This window comes from Hyalella azteca, unplaced genomic scaffold (genome assembly GCF_000764305.2).
Source record: "Hyalella azteca isolate HAZT.00-mixed unplaced genomic scaffold, Hazt_2.0.2 contig11774, whole genome shotgun sequence".
NCBI classification, from domain to species: Eukaryota; Metazoa; Arthropoda; class Malacostraca; order Amphipoda; family Hyalellidae; genus Hyalella; species Hyalella azteca.
Genome location: NW_025941759.1, coordinates 106,282 through 130,700, shown reverse-complemented (window position 1 = coordinate 130,700; position 24,419 = coordinate 106,282). Strand labels below are relative to the sequence as shown.

Genomic DNA, 24,419 nt, shown 5'->3' with positions numbered 1-24,419 from the left:
CGTTTATCATTTGTTTCATTTATGTTCCTACCGCACGGCATAAACCCTGGATGCGTTCCGCGTTCGTGCTATGTAGTTCCGTATCACCGGATTCCGGAAATCATTCAAGGCAGTATATTTAATTCATACGACAGTTATAGGTAGAAGTAGAGAACCACATTAATATAATTTATTTGTAAATAATATAAAAAAGCAAACAATGATGCGCCGTATTAATAAATATTTAAAATGCTTTCGAATCAACTAGAAGATCGGGTTCTATTTCAAAGCAGTCTTTGTAAGATAAAATTTTAGTTAAAAATTTATAAATAATTGTAATTACAAGTAGGATTATTAAGAACAGGATAAATATTTATAAATCAAATATTTTCGACTTTAGTCCGTTTAGTAGTCGACGAGAAAATTGAGCATCAGTTCTGAGAGATTGTGTCATCGGCACTACGTACTTAAAGTGATTCAACGAAGAACGAATTGCTTACTGCAACTTAACAAAAATATTAATAGTTTGCTTATGTCGTGACAAAGTGTCATCAGGCGATGATTTCCCAGATCCCGAGAATTGCGAATTACACGGGTTCTTTTTAAAAAATACAAATTTTCAAGTTACCATTCATCAGCATAAAACATCATTTCTCCTGCAATTTCCATTATTTCGTTTTCCTTTTAATTAACCACGTAAGAGTTAATTCTTTTACACTGTAGTTTCCAATTTAACCTTTTAATCTCTAAAGAATGGCATACAAAACAAAGGTGTTTTCAATATGCTTGTCTGTTATTTTGCTCGAAAGTATTTGCCTGTGGCCGGTATTCTTTACATGCACAGTCCTCGTCTTTATCCTTGTCTATGTTCACAAATGAAAGAGAACTTCTCGCCACAGAAGTGGTTGACGCCTTTGTAGCTGCTCGAAGCGTCGAGTTGCAGGCACATTTTGGAAGGATGTCTGTCCGGCTTGCCCGTCTTCCAGTCGTCGTCAGACAAGCCGTTGCCGTTGAGCCATACCCATTGACCTCTGTCCTTGCGGCCGCCCACCCAAAATACGTTGGCTGCGGGCACACACACGAAAATGTTAATATTTCGACAATAAAAAAAAAAACAATTACGACAAGAGGGAAAGAAGCAGCACTTATTATTGTATAAAAATAAGTGTAATTCTCATGAGAAAATATACAATTTTTTCATTTTATGTTTCCCATCACTACTGTGCATTTGTTTTTGGCCCTTAATACATTTAAATTGAATATTGCTTCTTTAGGCCGATGCTGATATTTAATCAAAGTTTTGTTATCAAAAAAAGAGTGAGTTTCAGTTCTTAATTCTCTTATTAGTTTTAAAATTATACAAATTAGACTTATAGTTCGGTTTTGTAGTTCAATGATAAAGTTTCCATCAGCCCTTTTTTGTGCGTGTTTTGCATAAATAATATTCATTTTCTCGTAAATTAAAGATTTTGCAAAACTAATAATAATAATAAAAATAAGTAGTAGTAAAATTAATAGTCTGGTCTTCAACAAAACTAATTAACATGATTCAACTGATTGGTAGACATTTCTTAAATATTATGTAGAAATAAAACAGCTGACGAAAATTTACTTGGTTCTATAATTAAACAGGGAAACGTCAGAATTAAAAGTAAATGATTTATGCCCTTAATTCGAGGAATTTTGTACTACCGGTAAAACTTTCCGGTGCTGCAACGTACCCTACCGAGTTCTTTTTATTATAGTTTGGATTGTATTTTGCAAAAAGGGGGGGGGGCGGAGGGGAAAAAATTTGAAATTTTTTGGGAAAATTTTGGAAAATCCCCCCTCCTCCCGAACAAATTCGAAATTAAAAAAAAATGACCGGATGGATACCGGTAAAACTTTCTGGTGCTGCAACGTACCCTACCGAGTTGTATAGCTGTTATCAAGTTGATGAGTCATATGCATGGACTCGGCATGGGGCCTCTGACGGCCAGCAGTTAATGTTAAGTCTTAACTTATCGTCGTATCAAGGAGCCTTTGTATCTTATTGTACGCAACAACCAACAGCATTCACAGAAATGAGCGAAACCTTTTCCAAATAGCGATGCATTTTTTTCTCTGTGTGGGTCATGCTAACCCAGTTTGGCCCAGCAAAAGGATCAGTGTTAAATTTTTTTCTGTTGGTGCTGTAGGTAAGAAAAAGTGTAATTTTTGGACAACATGACCCAATCATTTTGCTGAGTGAGTTTCAAGTCATCCTTCTAATTCACGAACGAACAAATGTTTGGTGATTCTATGCTGCTTGATCACACGCGAAAGAAATGCCGTTGTGAAATGCTCGAATTTTGAGAATAACCTGTAATATAATGAAATTATATCCATAGTCATGTATATTGCATTTAATAAGAACGAGATTTTTAATTAACGTTTCATGAATTTTATTTTAAATGGTTTCTGTTAGTTGAATGTGGACCACTCTAACTCCCAGTTAAGGCCATATAAGTGGTCCTGGTATGGTGGTCATTACCGTAGTAGGTGTTTNGCTGTTGTGAACTGCTCGAGTGCGAAGTAAAACTTGTAATTAATGAAATTATAACCATAGCCATGAATATTGCGTTTTATAAGAACTTTGTTTTGGATTAACGTTTCATGAATTTGATTTTTTATGGTTTATGTTAGTAAGTAAGTTGAATGTGGACCCCTCTAACTCTCAGCTAAGGTCATTTAAGTGGTCCTGGTATATTGGTCCTTACCGTAGTAGGTGTTGAGGTAGTCTCTGAGCAGCTGGTACTCACAATAGTAGGTGTTGAGGTAGTCTCTGAGCTGGTGGTACTCACAATAGTAGGTGTTGAGGTAGTCTCTGAGCTGGTTAGGGCGGTGTGGGGCGGCGAGGGTGCCCGCTTGCTGCTGGCAGAAACTCTGCGCCTCGCCCCAGGACTTCCACTCCCGCGGGTCTGTCTGGATGTAGTAGCAGCTCTCGGCCAGCAGCTGGAACGGCGCTGGACACGTCTCCGCTGTCGCAAAAATATTATAACTGTTATCATTCACGAAGTAATTTGAAATAAATATGGATAAATTGATCATAAAGTAACAATAATGCGGTATGGTGATATCAATGGTTTTCATTTGATAATTTACTTTGAAGATTTCATACCGCCGTACGTAATGTAAATAACCTATCAGCCGCAACGATATGCGACAGGAGAGCCTAATGAGTTTATTTCAGCTTATGTCTTCCTAAATTAGTTTTCTCAGTGAGAATGTAGCACCTAAGTAACTAGGTGGTCGCTGTCTCTAGCTAAGCAGCTAAGTAACTTAGTAGCTGCTGTCTCTAGCTAAGCAGCTAAGTAACTCAGTGGTCACTGTCTCTAGCTAAGCAACATCGCTTGCGTCGTCTTTGCATTTCGTTGCTTCGTCTTCTTTCCCCTCGTCAGGCTTATCCTTCTCTTCGTCTTTGTTATCTACCTTATCCTCCATTGACGGCTCTTCCTTGGTCGCTCCGGATTCTGTCACAAAAAGAAGAAAAAATGCTGGAATTAGATAAACAAACATGCATTGATAACACATACAAACATGCATTGATAACAGTCATGACACTAAATTTTCGTCCAATGCGTTAACATCTGCGAAATTGACATATCTTCCTTTTAACCAATCTTCCTTTTAACCAATTAATCGGAAAATTATTGCCTATTTGATGCATTGGTTACGTTGACAATAATTTCTATCATCATTTAGCGAACACAGAACACTTCTCAAGTCAAGCTGCCGGTGCGATTCGGACTGAAAATCACCGATGTGCATCCGTTTGTTATATCTCTTTCTTTATTTTCTAATTAATAACAGGTTGGATTAATTAGTCACAGAATTACTTCAAATTAATATAGGACGGTATATATGATATATCAATAATATCTATGAATTACCAACTCATATATGAATTAACAAATTGCATCATCGAGAGCTGGATTACCGCTTGTAGTTGGTAACTTAAATAACTAAAAATAACTTAGTTAAGGTAGTTGGCAGATATGATCTTCATACATAGATCCAAATAATAGACAATTGAATTGTCCAATTCAATTGTCCAATTGAAAACATTTTATACAAAATTGAGCTATGTAGATACTTTTATAGTTAAATTGCAGCCAGACGGATTTAAAAGTTATGTTCTCAAGTGAACAATTGTACATCCTCAAAAACAGAAAATTATACGCAAACGAAACCAGCGATACGAACCAAATACTTGCGATGGCGTGATATCACTCTAGAATGACGTGCTGTAGCGTTAATTAATGCGTTTAATTAATAAAGCTCACTAACTCCGTTAACACTAAGAATGTTATCACGGTATTATTGCGTACTGTTGTTATATAACATTATTAGTATATAAACATTGCATTATTAAATTTTGTACAACGGTGGGTTGTTTTTATGCGCAATTTTGCGTTTATGCGAACTTGAGATAATGGAAGCACTTCAGCAACGCCTCCTCCCACACAACGCCTTTTATGTAGTTTCATAATGATCGAGGCTCATTATGTAGTCTCATTATGAGGCTCATTATGTAGTCTCATTATGAGACTCATTATGTAGTCCTTTGCGCTGCTCACTTGACTGCCACGGCTACATATTGTTACATGATTGAATTAGTTCAACCGTGTGTAATTATCAGAATATAGAACACGGCTCAAACCACGCTCTTAAATCTATAAGAAATAGCATTTTTTCAACATAAGAAAAATACAGGAAAAACCGGTTATCTATGTATTCTCTTTTAGTTATCACAAAAATTATGCAAATAATTTTCACAACCATGTAAATAATTTTTATTACAATAACAATATTTTCATCTTTATATCAAAGGGAATTCACCTTATATATATACAGTGTGCAGCAAATCAAATTTTTGAATATTTGAATAGCATCACGAAGAAAAGTATAGAAGTTGGATGCAACAGAAGTGCTTTTCATTGATTATTATGCTAAGTGATCCTTCATTAGAAGTGAATCCCATTAGATTAGAAGTGGCATTGCCACCATCTATGCTGCCACATGAATAAAACATGGGACAATGAAGTTACAATTTCGTCGCATTCATTCCAAGGGCTGGCTGCTTAGCCCTTACTTTTCACCGCCGCTTCATGTAGGCCAAAACTCGACTGTAAGCAATCAATACTGCAGCATCATTGCTGTGATAGGCATTAAGTCTAGGCAGCAGCATGGCAGGCAGCATTGCTTGCAGTACAGCAACGAGCTACAGCGCTTCCTGTTTTAGTTGGTCTCACTTATCAATCACATGGGTAGTACATTCAGAAAAATGAGTGAGCTTGTCCTAAAAGCAATGCCTTTTTTGTTCTTAAGTGGGTCACCCTGACCCGGTTTGGTCTGACGCAATAGAGTGACGTACCAAAAGTGCTTCGCTTTTTGGACAATATTACCCATACAATTTTCTGTGTGAATCATATGGTAAAAGAATCACCAACACCTGCATCGGTATGAAGTTAATTCATCTGATCCTCCTTTACACAATGCAGCAAAGGTAATGGACTGACATCAGCACGAGCAGCAGATTTGGTGTACATCTCAGCATCGCTTTTCAGAATCTGGTGTATTACTACAAAGCCACCGCCGAATTTACAATACACCTATTACACATTCCCATCCACCAATTGTTATTCAAGAAACTATACAGCATTACACTGACATCGATTGATTCATTAATGGATGCATAACACAGCCAGGAGCAGGGCACAGTGTTAGTAATTATGCCTCTATATGTTCTATGTGTTCACATATACAAGTCTAGTAGCACTAATGTAGCAGAATCTTATCAACAAATTTGTTCCTTATTTGCAGCAAAGTCAAAAGGAACTGCAGTTGAAGTGCATTGGAATGAAATTTTGGTTACTCCGCGCATAATTTTCACAGCTCGTTGTGGGTCTCGAACGCGCATCTCACTTCTCCAAACTTGCTGTGCTAATCTGCCCGATCAAACCAACCGATTTTGACCAGCAAGTATAATTTAATTGATATGGTCATTGTCTGTATTTGCTCTGCCGTTAGCGATTATAATTTGATGTTACTGGGCGCGTGGCAGTGCGGAAATTAATTCATTTATGATCGAAATTAGGGAAAAAGAAACAATCGGTGAGATTCCGTTGCATGGAATCGAACGCGTCAGCCCCTGTGAACAGTAAGAAACCTAGTAACCCAGTTAGTAACTTTGAATTCAATTTAAATGAATTTTAATGATCAATGTTGATTGCAATTGACCGAGTGTTACAAGTATTCTCACACTAAAACCTGCTATGAGTAACTATATTGACTATTGACTTGATCTTTTGTCACTGGCGATAATTCTGTGGGGGCAAAGATTAGGTTTACGTATATAATTGGAAAATTCATAGCCAAAGGTAATAAAACCTTAACCAAAGAATTCAACATTCTACCGAAAGACATGTCAAACGTGTTTTAAACTCCTACTTTTATTAACTTTCAGTGCAACAAAATATAGTGACATTTGCTTCCAAAAAGCGCAGTAATCCACTAAACGTTGATTGGCGATTTTAAAACTGTGGTGACTGGTATATTAATTAAGACTCGTACATGTCTAATATACAATAGTCAGCCAGTCGAGATTTCTGTAGACGTTTACGACACACTTGCTATCATAATAAATAAATAAAGTAAGCCATTAATGGTTTACTGCCCATGTCATCTTACCACAAGTCGCTCCGTGTAGACATATACTCACCTTCGTCGTTGCTGTCTTCAGATTTTGCGCCTTTGTCTTCGTTGCTTGCTTCTCCGACTTCTTCAGTTATATCTGAATTGTTTTCAGTTTTAACGCCACAAGTGTTTGATATAGTATTTTTTAGAACCTTAATTTCTTCCGTGAGTTCCTTCACAAGGTCAGCCAGGGCGGTAATAGGAGATTCTCCTTTTTCATCACACGAAGTTGGAAGTTCTTTATTGTTTTTAGAAACCTTCAATTCCGACACATCTTTGTCTGACATGGAGCCCCCGTCTCCCGAAGCCTCCATGTCCTTATCTGGCATGGAGCCTCCATCTCCTGAGGCCTCCATGTCCTTGTCTGGCATGGAGCCCCCGACATTCGTGGTCTTTATTTCTTCCAGGTTTGCGACGTCCTTGCTGGTGTCCACTTCAATTTGCGGTTCCTTGTACTCCACAGCCGCTGATCTCACCGTCGCCAACAACCCCACTACCAAACACACACTCAAATTTAACGCTAACATCGCACTCAATTTGACTATATTCTGTGAACACAGCAAATCTGCAACCTCAATGAGTACTCAGTAAAACTCTAAAAGTTTCATGCAGTATTCGTCATGCTGAAATAAACAATAAATGACTTGCGCAATAATGAAAGAAGGAAATAACGAAAAAGCCGATTTTCTAGCAGGCATCAGAGGCCTTAATTCTGCATGCTTTAATGATGCTCAATTAATTCCGGGTAATCTCGAGGCAACAGACATTTTACGGCCCTTTTTGATTTAGAAAAGCGTAACGCAATCATAACTGAGTGTCAATCATGAGCAATCAGTTGTTCCTAAATTTATAGTAATATATCATTTGACCATTATTCGTGTAATATTTTTTTCATATCCCACTTTAATGAACCAGTAAATATGCCGGCTGACTCCAATTAAACAAGAAGCTTACTGTTAAATAAAATTTTTATTAAGAAGCTTAAGTTAATTATCAAATCTCAGAAATTGTAACCCAAGGAACGGTGTATAGAGCAACCATTCTTGGTACCGTTCAATGACACACTAAGAGCTGACATACACCTCAGAAACAAGGGCCTTTTGAGTACAGCCTAGCGTGCCAGAGTGAGGACCGCCTGAGGTTCTTTGATGCCATTCAGAAGTGGTCTGTACACAAGCTTTCCTCATCACATTGATAACCTAAACAGTTACCCGTTCACGAGGCCTCCTCGGTTACTCGGTTGGTTGGTAGGAGGGTTGGGCGTTTAACTCCTTTACTTTCCTTAGACGTTTCAAAATGAAGAATATGAATATTTGTTTGACTCTAAAAGCTATTCAGGATTTTCAAAATTCAGCAAAAAGTTGTTCTATTTCTTCTTTTGAATGGCATGGAAAGTTATCTCGAGAGCCTTTCTGAGCTTCCAATGAACATCAATAACTCCAAAGTTATTCACATGCCTTTGGCGAGCATATTGCGTGTGTTAGGGGAGTGACATATATTAGGGGGTAAAATAAAATATTATTTGTGACAGTGACAAATATTAAGGGTCAAATACGTCAGTGACAAATATTTTCTGAAGGAAACAAATACGAAAAACAAAAACTGGGTGAAAATTGCCCGTAGGCCCGTTTCTCTTATAGGTCATCGCCGGTCACACTTCATATTATCTCAGTGAAATGATCGTACTCGGCAGTATAAGAACTAATGGCTGTCAAAAAAGTTGCATCAATTCGAATAGATTGTTCTGAATTGAGTTTTTCTGCTCATAGTCGTGCGCGTAAGTTGTTGAAACCCCCGTTTTGCCATTTTAATGTATAATGAAGTGAGGAAAAATGAGAAAAATCCTATCCACTGCGCTCTAAGTGTTTACATTTAATTTCATAATTGCTATTGTATGCCAATTTACGAGATTCCGCGTGCAAAAGTTGCTGTAATCATCCGTAACCCCACGGTTTTTCCAGTGGAACATGTTTATTTTAATTATGAGATACAAATCTTCTGCGCGGGAATTTTTTCATTAAATGGCGTATTATCGAATTCCTTATTATTGGTTTTAATTTGACGACATTGGGCGTTCGTACGTGGCAAAACCTAACCGTTGTAGCCAGAGCAGCGGCTGTAGCAGTGCAACCGTAGGACCAACCGCCGCTGCCTTGACAGATAGTGGTTGCCGCCTATCTTCTCATCAAAGACCATTACAAGTTATCAAAAACACATAAAACTCATCTTAAGTAGAACTCAAAGTTGAAAAAATTGCTAACGGAAAATGTTTGTCGCTACAACATGAAGAAAACTTTTCCGCTTCTCTGTAGCGAAGACATTTAGAACTCATCCTTGAAGTTCGTCATCGGCTACTTCAAAATGCATCTACTGATCACCATCACTCAGCCAATGCTCCATCCCCTGTTCAACCACTGAGATTTCACCTACTCCCAGTATCATCTAGCCAATGCTCACCAGACCCACCATCCATTAGTTCAGTTTTTTTAAGGATGGATAAAAAATTTCTAATTGATTTGAAAAAGACCCATAAAGTGGGTCTATTTATCTTTTGGTGGACTACTGCTTACATGCTGGCAACAACGGGCACAAAACAGTAAATTGACTCTCTGCATGGAAAAATCCTATAGTTATACCTTGCCACCATTCACCTGGCGTCCCTCAATGACAAACAATGTTATAAAAAGCTGCCTCAAATTTAGACAATTGCACCAACATTTTGTTATGGGCCTTTTTAATATCGACTTTGAAGCCATTGTAAATGCTTAGAAAATCCTCTCTTGCAGATATGCTGAGCGGAGCCAAGCTGTTCCTGATTCTGACGAGGAGCAAATTTGATTAGATAGTCCAAAGCGATTTATTCCCAGTTAAATATTTATTGAACAAAAATGTCGATATAGACATACTTTCTAATAGCTGAGGAAATATTGGGGATAGATAGAGCTTCCTATGTTTCTTTCGAATTAAAACACGCACACGATGAAGCAGCGATTTCTGGATTTTCCCACGCTGTGTAAAAAATTCCAATCCGTCAAACTCCCTATTTTCTTTGTATATGATTTTTAATTTATATGCAAACCAATAGTCAAAGTGAGGAGATTAGAACTGGCAGAAAAATTGCTTAGATGTCAATATGAACGAAACGTCTCATCTACCTGTAGAGAGCGCGTCTGCTCACAGTTTGCTCATATCGAGCGATTGAAAGCAGTGCAGAAAATAACTTAATCAAATGAGAATGATTATTATAAATAAGTCTACGTTGTAATTAGTTAATTAGTCAAAAAACTAAAATAGTATTGCCAATAATGTGAAACAAGTGGACTTCAACCCCTAAGAAGACGAGAAGTTTCCGCTTGCACGGAAGAAGCAATCGTCAATTCGTCAGTCGTCACTCGAAGTTAAACCACTACCACGCAATGCACGTCAGCACGTGAGTGGAGCGTTGTCGCCTGACGCCTGCGAGGCTGTACCATTTAATTTTCTAAGCCAGATCCCATATATTGCGAGTTTTCAAACGTAGTAGCGGCTATTCGGGTAAAATAAATTAACGTCATAAAAATGTCTCGCCATTCAAAGTTCAGAAATTTACTGTTAAATCCTGGATTATCGGTTAATTTAGACGAAGAATGTGAAAATAGTAAGTAACTATTAGTAGGTAGTATTATCACTACTACTGCACTAGCAGTGTAATTTTGCTGTAAGTCTGTAACTTACAAGTTTTAATTTGCTGTCTTTGTTCTAATATATAATAAAAATGAATAATATCATACCGGTACTGAAAATATGATGTTCTATCGGTTAGTTTATTTAATTGAAGTACTTTTAATTGCTTTGGTTTATAACTAAACTAATCATACTAATGGCTAGCTAATGCAGATTGCAGAGTAGGATTTTGCAAATTGTAGTGTAGTATTTTGGATAAGTAAAGTGGAAAATTAGGAAGAAGCTACACACACCTAAAATGATGAATCAGATAAAAATGCCTGACTGCCTGTTAGTGAATATGAAGCAGATAAATTTCACTAATTTTCATGATCTTTTCTCAATTTATTCAGTGAAAAATAAGAAAATACAGTTTAGTTTTACCTGCAAGTTTCAAAAATCCCTTGCAAGTCAATCTGTTTTATCTGTAATTTTAGGAAACTTTTAGACAATGTTCCAAATTATTTGTTTAGTATATTTAGTAACCAATAACCATTAATTATAATTTGGAATATTGAGCCAAATTTTATGAAATGACAGGTAAAACCTATTATTTACATGTAATTTATGAAAATTGCTGGTAAAAATTTAAAATTATTTTATATATATATTTTTTAAGAATTGAGGCTAATGCCAGAAAATTTTCTACTTGTTAATAATATATTCTAGTTCTGAAGAGTCAAATTTTCAACATATTATTTTTTGAAATCTTGTGCTAAACTTATGATGGTGCTGTTTTCCATGGATTAATCCGGCATTTACAAGCCAAGCCAGGCTGTAGAGTAGGGCCGTTTAGCTTAAGATATTCCATGGTCAGGAAGATGTGCCAGGTGCACGGGAATTTATTTTGTCATTTTAACGACCTGCGCGGTGCGCCGTACTATGCTGGTAAAAAAATACATTACATTGCGCCAACTGTGCACAGCAATAGCTTAAAAAAAGTGAAAATGCGCGGGAAAATTCACCGAAAACATACATCATCCTGAGTGTGGAAGATATTGGCATCTTAACGCAGATCTTCTTCAGCCACTTTGACCTTACATTAGATCAGGATTGGAATTTTCCTACTTGTTTCCGAAATTTTGCGGCTCAAACAGGATGAATTTTTAATACATTTGGAATCTTGTGGTGTGAATTGTGATCATGCACTTTTGTTAACAATTAATTAGGAGGTAGGCTAATTCATCTGCTCTTAATCTCGCAGATCCGGAAATGTCGGGAAAGCTTTAGTAGTGGCCCTAAAGGTAGATGTTTCCATGCTTAAATTGGATCATGGTCAAATTCTTGTAAATGATTGGTTATTTTGATCCACCAGGATGGCCGGAGCCTTCCAGTGCTACCCACTTGCGGAGTAGGGGGGGGAGGAGTGGGACGGCCGCGCTCTCATCCTGCTACAATAGGAGCGGGATGAGCGCGCTACCACTGCTGCTGGCCCACTCGTATTGGAGCATGCGCTCATACTGATTTTATTGTAGCAGGACGAGTGTGCTGCTGCCAGCCCACTTGTATTGGAGCATGCAGCCGTCCCGCTCTATTGGGAATGAGCGCAGTCAGCGCACTCCTACTATTTTTAGCCACTGCGCTCCTCAATTACAAAGATACATTGTCGTTTAGAATGCCACCATGCATGATCAGCATCTTTGGAGGATCTTCATCAGCTACCTCAACCTTACACTGGTATCTGATGGGAATTGAAATTGCAGTCTTCATATTTTGACTGACTTTAAATTGCCGTCATCTATAAAACCTTCCTTGTAATAAAATGGTCACCTGAAGTACAGGGCAAGCAGAATTTAAAAAAATTTTCTATTCACTTCACTTTTGATACAATACCAAAAGGCTTGCAAAGACTCAAGTTTGTTCATCCCTACTGTAGTAAACGGTCTCTACTGGTTGTTCAAGTTGTAACTAAACACTGTTCATGAAACATAGGGAAATAATATGGAATGTCAGTTGAGCCTCATCTATATCAAAGACTGTCTCATTATCAAAACTATATCAAGAATGAAAATAAAAATTAATTTTTGGCTATTTGCTCAATTTTGTAGTTGCACGAAGTGCAATTTTCAATCACATTACTTGTACAATTCTTCTGTAACACAGCCTTTGTTTGTATCCATCTTTCCATCTCTGCCAACAAACCATCTTGACCTCCAAAGTGTGTAACCTTTAAATCCTTAATTATGCTGTTATATCATGTTCATGACTTAAGAAAGTAGCAAAATGACATGTTTTTCAAAGGCATCACATCTCGTGCTCAAATCCATTTGGTGGCCTTTGTCCTGTCATCTGAGCAAAATAGAATCAGGCGCTAAATCAAATACCAATACAGTTTTGGGGCATTTTAAGTCAACTTAAGTTCATGCAAATACATTGGATTAATTCTTGCAAAGCCTCATATTTTGCAAGAGGGCTTGAGTGGCCACTTTGATTGTACACATTTGTTGTTAGTTTCTGAAACAATTGTTAGTCAGGTCAATAATATCCGCTCACACATTCTCTTCTTTTGTTTGGCTGCACCACTTATTGTAATCACAACATAATTTGCATATAATTGCACAATTTACCACCACTCATAATCGTGAAAGAGACGCGATTACTAGGTCAAGTTCAAGGCTTGAATTAAGAGTAGAATGATTCTTCATGACACCATGTATTCTGACCCAGTTCTGTTTTTGAATCACTCTCATTTCATATTTGACTAACTTTCATTCTTTGATTCACTTTTGTTCTCTGATGCATTTCATTCTCTTTTGCACTTTTGTTCTTTGACTCATTTTTGTACTTTGACTCACTTTGGTTCTTTGACTCACTTTGGTTCTTTGACTCACTTTCCTTCTTTGACTCACTCTCATTCTTTGACTCACTTTCATTCTTTGACTCACTTTAATTCCTTGACTCACTTTCGTTCTTTGACTTGCTTTCATTCTTTGACTCACTTTCATTCTTTGACTCACTTTCATTCTTTGACTCACTTTCATTCTTTGACTCACTTTCATTCTTTGACTTACTTTTGTTCTTTGACTCACTTTTGTTTTTTCCCTCTCTTTCATTCTTTGACTCACTTTTGTTCTTTGGCTCACTTTTGTTCTTTGACTCACTTTTGTTCTTTGACTCACTTTTGTTCTTTGACTCGCTTTTGTTCTATGACTCACTTTTGTTCTTTGACTCACTAGAGTCAGCAACTAAGTAACTTAGTGGAGGAGGTAAGCAGCTAAGTAGCTTAGTGGAGTCAGCAACTAAGTAACTTAGTGGTGGAGGTAAGCAATTAAGTAGCTTAGTGGATGAGTTAGCAACTAAGTAGATTAGTGAATGAATTAAGCAGCTAGTTAACTTAGTAGCTGCTGTCTCTAGCTAAGCAACTAAATAACTTAGTGGAGGAGTCAGCAGCTAAGTTAGTTTGCAGAGAAGTTAGCAGCTAAGTAGGTTAATGGATGTGTTAGCAGCTAAGTAGATTAGTGGATGAGTTAAGCAACTAAGTAACTTAATTGGTAGATACTGTCGCTAGCTAAGCAGCTAAGTAACTTATTAGATACTTTCTCTAGCTAAGCAGCTAAGTAACTCAGTGGTCTCTGTCATCTCACGTGGAGGCGGGAGTGTAGGCTCGGGGGAAGGCTCAGGCTCGGAGGTGGCGCCTTCGTCGTCATCGCTTGCGTCGTCTTTGCATTTCGTTGCTTCGTCTTCTCTGACGCTGCGTAATATCATCGATACGTACGTCGAGTCATACTTAATCAAATCATTAGATAAAGTAGAATATAAACTATATAATTAGGGTGCCATCAACGCAGAGCCACTCGAATCAACGAATCGCAGAACCAAATTATTCGCCGAAAAGACAAAGGAGAGACGTGGAATCGATTCATTCGAATCGAGTCACGGCAGCTGAGCCGTTCCGTGAGCAATTTCTAGCCGGAAAAGTCATCTCGGAATTTAGTGAAAAGTTTGTAGTGAAACTTAGAAGTGAGAAGAATAAGTGTGATTTAATGGATTGTGATTAGAGAAAGCACCAAAATCCAACCGATAATAGTGATAATAAGGAAATATATGGAATATTTTGTAAAGAAGGAAATTCTAATTTAAAAGTAAATAAGATACTGACTAAGATTATTTAATAGTGCTAAGTGAGCCATTTAGTCTGGAAGGAAGGTGGTAAGAACGCATCCAATTAAGGTGATTCAAAATTTTTTTTAGCTTTCAAGAAATGTCGAAAACGCGTCAACAAAAAGAACGTCAACGAGAAAAAGCTCGCTTGAGGCGCCAAAGAGATAGTTCGCTTGAGACCGAGGAAGAAAGAGAAGCTAAAAGAATACGTCGACAGGAGCTAGCCAGTATTGAAAGCGAGGAACATCGTCTTGAGAGATTATCAAAACAAAAAGAGCGTCAACAAAAAGTTCGAGCTTTTGAGTCTGCTGATGAGCGGAATTTGCGCCTTGAGAAAAAACGAGAAAGACAACAACGAAATCTATCCGTTGAGTCCACGGAAGAGCGGAATTTACGCCTTGAGAAACAACGAGAAAGACATCAACGAAATCTGGCCGTTGAGTCCGCGGAAGGTCGGAATTCGCGCCTGGAAAGTCAACGAGAAATTCAACAACGAAGTCTGGCCGTTGAGTCCGCGGAAGAGCGGAATTCGCGCCTTGAGAAGCAACGAGAAAGACAGTCTCAAGCTCGAGCCGCGCAATCTGCCGAGCAACATGAAGAAGAGTTAAGACGTCGTCGTGAAGCCTACAATCAACGTTCAGCACAAGAAGAAGAATTTTCCAATGAAATTAACACACATTGCACCGAATCTTGTGAGATTTGCTTGAAACAATGTTATCCTAAACAGGTAGGAAATTATCAAAATATTCAAAATTATCGCGGCCAGACGAGTTCAAAGACAAAAGTCTTCTGTTGATTTGCGACAGATGAAAGACACATCTAAAGAAGAATAAGATTCCGTCCAAAGCTCTCTGGAATACTTTGGATCTGGGCGTTATCCCAGATGTAATTAAGGATCTGAAAGAGCCTTAGAGAAAGCTTTTATCTCGCATAAAAGCATTCCTAAAGGTGATTAAATTCGACGGTCGCTTCGGTCAGTACGGATTTAAGGGCCAAGAAATTCTTTTCGCTCTCGATATTTTCCAAGTTAGCAAAAAAATAGCAGACATGTTGCCTAGACCAAGTGATGACGCCGACATTGTGATAGTTACGGAGACGCTCGAGAATTTGAATATCTTGCGTAATCATGAAATATCTCGCGCGCGTGTTTTTGCTGCACTCGAATGGCTTAAAGCTAACAACCCTTTGTACAAAGATGTAATAATCAACAATGGTGCAAGACTGAGATGTAATAATCAACTATGGTGCAAGACTGGAAACACAAGACATCATCCACGTGATTCCAGCTGCACAACCGTCAGTTGTTCAGCCAGCAGAAGTTGCTCATCCTGCAGAAGTTGCCTAAAATTTAAATCAGAGTGCATACGAAGTTCAGGGAAAGAATAATACGAAAATTATTCATGCTTCCTTTAATCAAGGTGACGTAAGAGTTTACAATTTGCCGGTGTTCAGTGCTTTGTCATGGCACTTGCAAATATTGTGAGCGGCTATTGTGTCTCCAAGTCTGTGGAATAAAATTATCTTGGACGCCAATTTACTTGCAGGTGATAAATTTTATATGAAAATTTACCGAGAAACTCAGCTGAATGCAAATGGAAGAGTATTGCAGATTCCAAATGATGGATTTGTCAAGGACCGACCGAATGGATTAGTCAGACATCGGATGGATTTGTCAAGGATATTTGCAGCAATCCAAGAATGTCGGTGATGCGAGAAATTTGCAGTCTGCTCTTCAGTAACTTCTCGGAGCATAACGCTGGGAATTTTGATTGGAAGATCCAAATGTTTAGCAGTCATGCACTATAATGGAAAGTTTTACTTTGCGGATTCCCATTCTTGTGGAAATTCTGGTGCTCCAGCAGGAAATGGAAAGGCCTGCATTATTGAGTGTGATACCATTCAGGAGTTAAAGGATGTAGCAACAAGAGCAATTCGCGGATTTATTCGAAATGATGAAAACAACAATCTGCCGGACTTTTCCATTCACTACATTGATGTGAATGATCTTGGAGAATGTATGGATGAAATTGGCAATGAAGCTCCAGCAGAAGAAGGTCCACAAATTAACTTTGTGCCGGACACCAATTTCGATGAGCCACCTGAATACATGATACCCATGTATACTTCGGTCATGGGTCCTATTGATGCAGTTCAGCCAAATGAGGAGGATGAGATTGAGGAAAAGTCAAATTTAAATAAATTGTACGCAAAACCGGACACAACATCGTAAATGTTATTCACGAGAAAAAAAAGCAGATAAATTTGCGTTTTATTACCTCCTGCCGAATGGAAGAAATGGATTGAACGAGCCGGAGAAATTCGAATCATGCCGTTGGATTACTTTCAGTCAAGAATTATTGGAAAAGATCCGCGCTTTCAACTTATTGTATATTTGTTCTATGCGCTTTCAATGACTGAATTGTACAAGATTCGATCGACGATAAATGCCTGCTTCAAAAAAGTTCAAGGCCGACACGGTGCTGTTGAGGACTTACATCTAAATCTGCAAAATCTGAGAGGCTCAGCAGCATATTAGAAATCAGTCCTCAACGATCTAATTGGATTCATTCGGATCTTTGGTCCACCAACGTGGTTTATCACATTAAGTTGCAACGATTTTAATTGGCCGTACATGATTAAAGCCTTACTTTTGTCTGCCAACGACGAAAGAGCTAAAGAAGATGAACCAAACCTCCGTATTCGAAAGTCGAATTGTTTCTGAAACTTCGGACGAATTCATCAGAAATGGCGGATGAATTTGCAGTCTAAAGAGAAAGCCACACGAAAAATCAGTGAATAACTACAACGAAACTTGTCTCAAGTTGTGGGATGGAAACATGGACATTCAGCCTTGTGGATCGAATGAAGCGATTGCGCAGTACGTTGCGAAATACATTTCAAAATCTGAGCCCCAAATCCTGGAATAGATGCGATTCCGTTTCCGTGGAGGACCGACCTTCGTAAAGTCACACCCAGGACTGCGTGTGAGGGCGGTCGTCTAACATTGAAAATTCAACGCCTCGATGGATATATAAATATAAGTTTTTATTCTAATAAGTTTTCGAGGTACAGAAAAATTTTCTTTATGTGTTAGGATGTTTAAAGCGAATTTTGGGTTGCGTAGTAGAATTCATTTCTGTTCTCACGATCATAAGCGAGCTAGCAAAAAAATAGACTCCTGTAGTGAAACGGGGTGTGAGATTTTTTTTTTTTGGGTGTGTAATTGTGTATATTCTATGGGGTTTGTTATTTTTTTTTGTGTTGGGTAGAATTTTGTGTCCGTAGGAAATCAAGCAGGGGTAGAAAAATCACAGGGATAAGTTCTTAAATAGGCTGGATGAGTCTTCTGGTCAGAGGTTACGACGGCGTGCTGGTTCTAGGTGTTACTGGGATTACATCTACAATCAACGTTCAGCACAAGAAGAAGAATTTTCCAAGGAAATTAACACACATTGCACCGAATCTTGTGAGATTTGTTTGAAACAATGTTATCCTAAACAGGTAGGAAATTATCAAAAAGATTCAAAATTATCTTGGCCAGACGATTTCAAAGACAAAAGTCTTCTATTGATTTGCGATAGATGCAAGGCACATCTAAAGAAGAATAAGATTCCGTCCAAAGCTTTCTGGAATAATTTGGATCCGGGCGTTATTCCAGATGTAATTAAGGATCTGAAAGAGCCTGAGAGAAAGCTTTTATCTCGCATAAAGGCATTCCTAAAGGTGATTAAATTCGACGGTCGCTTTGGTCAGTACGGATTTAAGGGTCAAGCAATTCTTTTCGCTCTCGATATTTTCCAAGTTAGCAAAAAATTACCAGACATGTTGCCTAGACCTAGTGATGACGCCGACATTGTGGTAGTTACGGAGACGCTCGAGAATTTGAATATCTCGCGTGATTATGAAATATCTCGCGCGCGTGTTTTTGCTGCACTCGAATGGCTTAAAGCTAACAACCCCTTGTACAAAGATGTAATAATCAACTATGGTGCAAGACTGGAAACACAAGACATCATCCGCGTGATTCCAGCTGCACAACCGTCAGTTGTTCAGCCAGCAGAAGTTGCTCATCCAGCAGAAGTTGCCCAAGATTTAAATCAAAGTGCATACGAAGTTCAGGGAAAGAAAAATACGAAAATTATACATGCTTCCTTTAATCAAGGTGACGCAAGAGTGTACAATTTTCCCGGTGTTCAGTGCTTTGCCATGGCACTTGCAAATATTGTTAGAGCAGCTATTGCGTCTCCAAGTCTTTGGAATAAAATTATCTTGGACTCCAATTTACTTGCAGGAGATAAATTTTATATGAAAATTTACCGAGAAACTCAGCTAAATGCAAATGGAAGAGCATTGCAGATTCCAAATGATGGATACTTGACGATTGAGAACCTGGATGTGATTGATTATACATTCAACATGTTCAATCATTCAATTTTATTGGATTACAACACCGGATGGATTTGTCAAGGATATTTGCAGCAATCCAAGAATGTCGGCGATGCGAGAAATTTGCAGTCTGCTCTTCAGTATCTTTTCTCGGAGCATAACTCTGGAATTTTGATTGGAAGATCCAAATGTTTAGCAGTCATGCACTATGATGGAAAGTTTTACTTTGCGGATTCCCATTCTTGTGGAAATTCTGGTGCTCCAGCGGGAAATGGAAAGGCCTGCATTATTGAGTGTGATACCATTCAGGAGTTAAAGGATGTAGCAACAAGAGCTATTCGCGGATTTATTCGAAATGAAGAAAACAACAATCTGCCGGACTTTTCCATTCACTACATTGATGTGAATGATCTTGGAGAATGTATGGATGAAATTGGCAATGAAGCTCCGGCAGAAGAAGGTCCACAAATTAACTTTGTGCCGGAAACCAATTTCGATGCGCCACCTGAATACATACCCATGTATACTTCGGTAATGGGTCCTATTGATGCCCTTCAGCCAAATGAGGAGGATGAGATTGAGGAAAGCTCAAATTTAAATGAAATTGTACGCAAAACCGGACACAACATCGTAAATGTTATTCACGAGAAAAAAGCAGAGGAATTTGCGTTTTATTTTCTCCTGCCGAATGGAAAAAATGGATTGAACGAGCCGCGAGAAATTCCAATCATGCTATCATCGTGCCAGTATAGCCACTCTGACCAAAGTACCTGACCAATTCCTAATTTGTATCAGATGATAGAAAATCGATAAATTAACGTAACAATTTTAATACGGAAGTTGAAATTCTGATTTAACCTCGTGGCAACGTTAGAAGTGATTAAAGATCTCGAGCAGAGTTCAATATTAGCGAGAATTAGGAAGTCTTAGACTTTATAACAAACCTACAAACCAAAGTTTTATTCAAGCGAGAGGATGGAAATTTGCCGAACAAGCTCTTCAGAATATGTATGAGAATTGTGAATGAACGACAAATTTCTGTATGTGATTGTGTATGGCGACTTTGCCATCTCCCTTATCATGGAAGCACACACGAAAATGTGTATTTCTCGATGCGCGAAAGCCTGAATAGAGATATTATGTTCTACAATTTCAAGGCAATCATGCAACTGGCCATTGCACCAATATGTTCGAGAGATATGAGAAACGCCCCAGAGAAATAATGGATGGTATAGACTTTCCAAGGATGACCACTGTTGAATTCTTTATACGTTTCAAGCCGGACTACAAAAGAAAAATTCTCCTGAGGACGAAAGTGTGGATGCTGAGGTGGAGACAGGACGTCAAACTAATCCTCGCATCACTCATGTCGTTGGAACAAAATGATTGAGCGAAGTAAGGAGGCTGCTGTGAGAAGTCCGTTCTTTGTAATGCATCGAGATCCGGATAATTACTTGTACAGCTTACTTCTTCAGTATTGTCCGTATTATCAAGAAAGTGAACTTTTAGAAGGTTTTGATAGCCCAAAGGAAGCATTTCTTGCACGTGAACAAGAAATGAGAACAAACAGCCGATTTATGGAAAGATTTCGTGAAACCGACAGACAGTTGCAGGAAGATGAAGAAATCGAGGATGAACAGCTCCAAGGAATGACTGACAACAACTTCGAGAATGCTAAGTCTGCAACGAACTTGAAACAGACAGAGCTGTTCAAGTTGGTAGCCGAAAGCGTTGACAATCAGAAAAGCGCGGAGATCCAAATCGCCTGAAATTGTTTGTTACTGGATAAGCAGGTGTTGGACAGACGTTTACATTCAAAATTCTGGTGGAACTAGTAAACCGAAGCTTCGAAAACAATGCAAAGTTGCTGCACCAACTGGAGTTGCTGCTTTACTGGTAGGTGGATCGACACTGCATAGTCTCCTCAAATTACCGATTGAGAAGACTCGAGTTCCAACAAAAAATATGGATCAGCTGACGGGAAGATACTTGAAGGTAATGCGACAATGGAAAAACATTGAATTTCTCTTCATCGACGAAATCAGCATGGTCTCGTATCAAACGCTGAGTAAAATCGACACACGATTAAGACAGCTGAAGAATAACCCAGATCAAGTGTTTGGAGGTCTGAATGTCATCGTGTTTGGTGATTTGATGCAACTGCCGCCAGTCAGAGGTGCACAAGTATTTCATCAGCCTTTGTCATATGTTCCTGCCTCACACTTATGGAGAGAATTCACTTTGATGGAATTAACTGAAAACATGCGACAACGAGGAGACACTATATTCGCCGATCTTTTGAACGCCCTGCGAGTTGGAGAGCTTAACGCGTCTCATTTTGAATTGCTCTTGTCAAAAATGCTCACGGATGAGGATCTTCGTAGTGATTTTGCCGTCGACAAGGCGATTCGGATCAACCCAATAAAGGGGCAAGTTCAAAAACACAACGATGCTGTACTTTAACTAAATCGTAGCAACGGAACTCGGGTATACAAAATTAAGGCACATGATGAAATCATTGAAGCTCCTAAAAACACTAAGGACCCTAAATTTGAGGACATGATTTCTAAATATACCGACAAACTGGAGGCCTGCAGCAGTACGTTGATATATTTGTCGGCGCTCGAGTAATGCTGCGTTATAACCTTTGTATTGAAGAAGGACTCGTAAATGGAGCGATGGGTCAAATCGTCGAAATACAGTGGGGCAACAACACTCGACGTACGCAAATGTATGAGGAAGACATTCCAGATGTCAAAATCGATTTTGGTCCCCCGTACGGTGAGAAAATAGTTCAACCAAAGTCTGTTCAGTTTGATGCCGTAAGAAATAAAGGAAAGGTTGAACGACGACAGCTCCCATTGATTCTGTGCTGGGCGTGCACAGTTCACAAAATGCAAGGATGTACCGATTGTACCGTGGACAAAGCTGTGTTGAACCTGTGAACGAATGAGAATCGTTCACGATCTTTTTAGGCCTTATTACCAATTTCAATTTTGTTTGAGCTAGGTAATATATTATTCTACATGTATGGGTTTTTTAGCGAGGCCGGTTAAGTAGCTTAGACTTCCGACCCTGTCAGGGAAGATTGGTTTCAGAGAGAGGTGACGAGGGCGATTCCTTTTATATGAGACAGTAGTTGTGTCCTGCTAGCCGATCGGTTAAGTTGCTGCTCTGACCTTCCTAGTGGTAGCTAGTAACTGCCGATCTGGCATGAAGCTTTTTGTCTTGCAGCGAGCCCTCTCCCTGACTGAGCTGATTAATTATTTGCCAGTGTCTGTGCTGCTCCTAACTGTGACCTTTAACTGTAGAGTGCCCATTTTAAAGTGCTTATTTCTATTGGAATAAACGTTTGAAACTTCAGTGGTGAACTGGAAAGTTGTTTTCATTATCGATTCTTTAAAACTAGCTTTTTAATAAGTTCGTGGCCAGCGTGCAACCTTAGGCGGCCATCCGTTGAAGCTAAGGTAGTGAACGTCCGGTCACAAACCTAGGAAGCAAGCTCTTTGCGGATGGACAGGCTTACGTCGCATTAAGCAGAGTTCGCTCGTTGGAAGGATTCAGGGCTCCCAGCCAATAATTTGAGAAAAACTTAGATGGTTGCTGAAAAACACCCAGATTCTGCAGATTTTGTGGGAAAAAAAAACAGACAACAAATTTCATCAAAAACATTGTAATTTTACTTACTTCTGATGGAATTATAAATCTTCGGCTGCTGCTAAATTCTGTATTTTGTGAGTCTCTGTCTTGGTTAGCTCTTGGATGAGCGTAAAATCCATATTTCTCTTACTACTACGGGAAAAATAGAAGATAATATTCTTTAAAAATTATTCGAGATATTATGGCAACATTTTCACAGCGTGACTTACGCAAAGAGCAAAAGAATGGCATACGCAACCCATAACAAAAACTGATGGAATGTCTTTCTTCAATAGGGTTCGAAAGCCACTCATGTTGCCCATCATAGTAGAACAATTATCGCTTCGGCGCTTCCAAATCTAATAATGTTTCAAAAAGTATTTCTTTTTCTCATTCAGAGTCGTTTTAACAGCGTTGTATAAACCACTGGCACTTCCATCTTCAACAACAATCGAATCAAGCAAACTATCACATACATCATTTTTTTCAACATCAAAATAGCTAACGACAACAGCTAATACCTGTGAAACGGACATGTCTGTGCTCTCATCGATTTTCAGACTGAACTTTTCATTTCTACACTAATCAACAATTTCCCGTTTTTCATGATAAGTAATTCCTTCCTGAATAAGATATGAAGCTTTTGTTGCATGAAGTTTTACATTTTTAGCAATACTGCTATCATGAAATGCTCTCCTGCACACTTCCACTAGATGATCTGCATGCGCGAATGGCACATTGTGTTCAGCAATATAAGCAGATATAGTAATTCTGCCTTTGCAACTTCATCACTCTCCATGGGAATCTGTTTCTTAATAAATGAATCAATTTTAGTAGCTGCTTTAGCTTCTTTCATGTTGTTGATATGCTTCGCAGTCTTACAATGTGCCATCAACATGGATCTATTAGCATTTTTTATTTGAGTTTTACAACATGCGCAATAGGAAATACTTTTTTCTTTCGAATCTAGTTGCAGCTACTCCTTAAAGTCTTTTTCATGTAACCACTCTTCTTTAAAAAGACTGTTTATACCACTTTTTAGCTACTTTTCTAGGAGGACTTGCCATTTTCGGGGCCTTCACTGTTCACTATGTTAATTTAACAGCACCGATAGTTACAAAAGCAACAGTAAAACTTAACGCACGACACAACTATAACTTGTCACTTATCAATAGCGAGCGCGGTACTGCGAACTGCGAAGTGTGCGACGAGAAGTTGGGAACCGTTGCTTTGACTGGTAATGAACGCGTTCAATACTGTAATAAACGCGTACAATACCAGTACCTTCTGTCAGCTAGGGAATTTATACAATTTGACGGTTAGTGCGTTGCTCCATTCAATGTGTCTTGACTTTGCATAATCAAATTTAAGGCAATGAGAATATTTCAATTATATTATTGGCTGAAAAGAACTTACTTAACGAAAAAACCCAGATTTTGCCATTTGAAAGAAAAATACACCCAGGTGACGGCCAAAAAACCCAGATCTGGGTGGAAAAACTCAGCGCTGGGAGCCCTGGAAGGATTGCGTATCGAAGAATTGGATCTCGCTCAATTAGCAGAAAGAAAACCTTACAATGAAGATGCTATCAGTGAAATGCAGAGAATGCGGAACCATCAGCCCCAGAATCGAGCACAGCAAAATTAATCATTTTAGTTTCATTTTAGCTTCTTTTTTTGAATGTTTTATAGTTTAATGCTTAGGTCATACTGACTTAAGTCATTAGATATAGTAGAAAATAAACTATATAATATAAAAAAATTGTAAAAACGTTTTTTATGTGTAGCAACGGACTAAAAAGGAGAAAATGAAATATTTAAAAAACTTAAAAAACACGTTTTTCTTGTGGACTAAAAAGTAGAAAATAAATTATGGCTCGCCCCAAAAAACGTGGG

General features: G+C 38.5%; 1 protein-coding gene across 1 annotated transcript; it reads right to left on the bottom strand.

The window, feature by feature from the left end:
• Window positions 1–192: 192 nt before the first annotated feature.
• LOC108680334 (type-2 ice-structuring protein) lies at window positions 193–14,103 on the bottom strand. Its single transcript, XM_018169135.2, has 3 exons — window positions 13,983–14,103; window positions 2,802–2,978; window positions 193–1,044 (listed from the first exon to the last, which is right to left on the bottom strand). Exons 1-3 carry the CDS (start codon window positions 14,101–14,103, stop codon window positions 833–835), a joined length of 510 nt encoding a protein of 169 aa, XP_018024624.1. The 3' UTR covers window positions 193–832.
• Window positions 14,104–24,419: the final 10,316 nt, after the last annotated feature.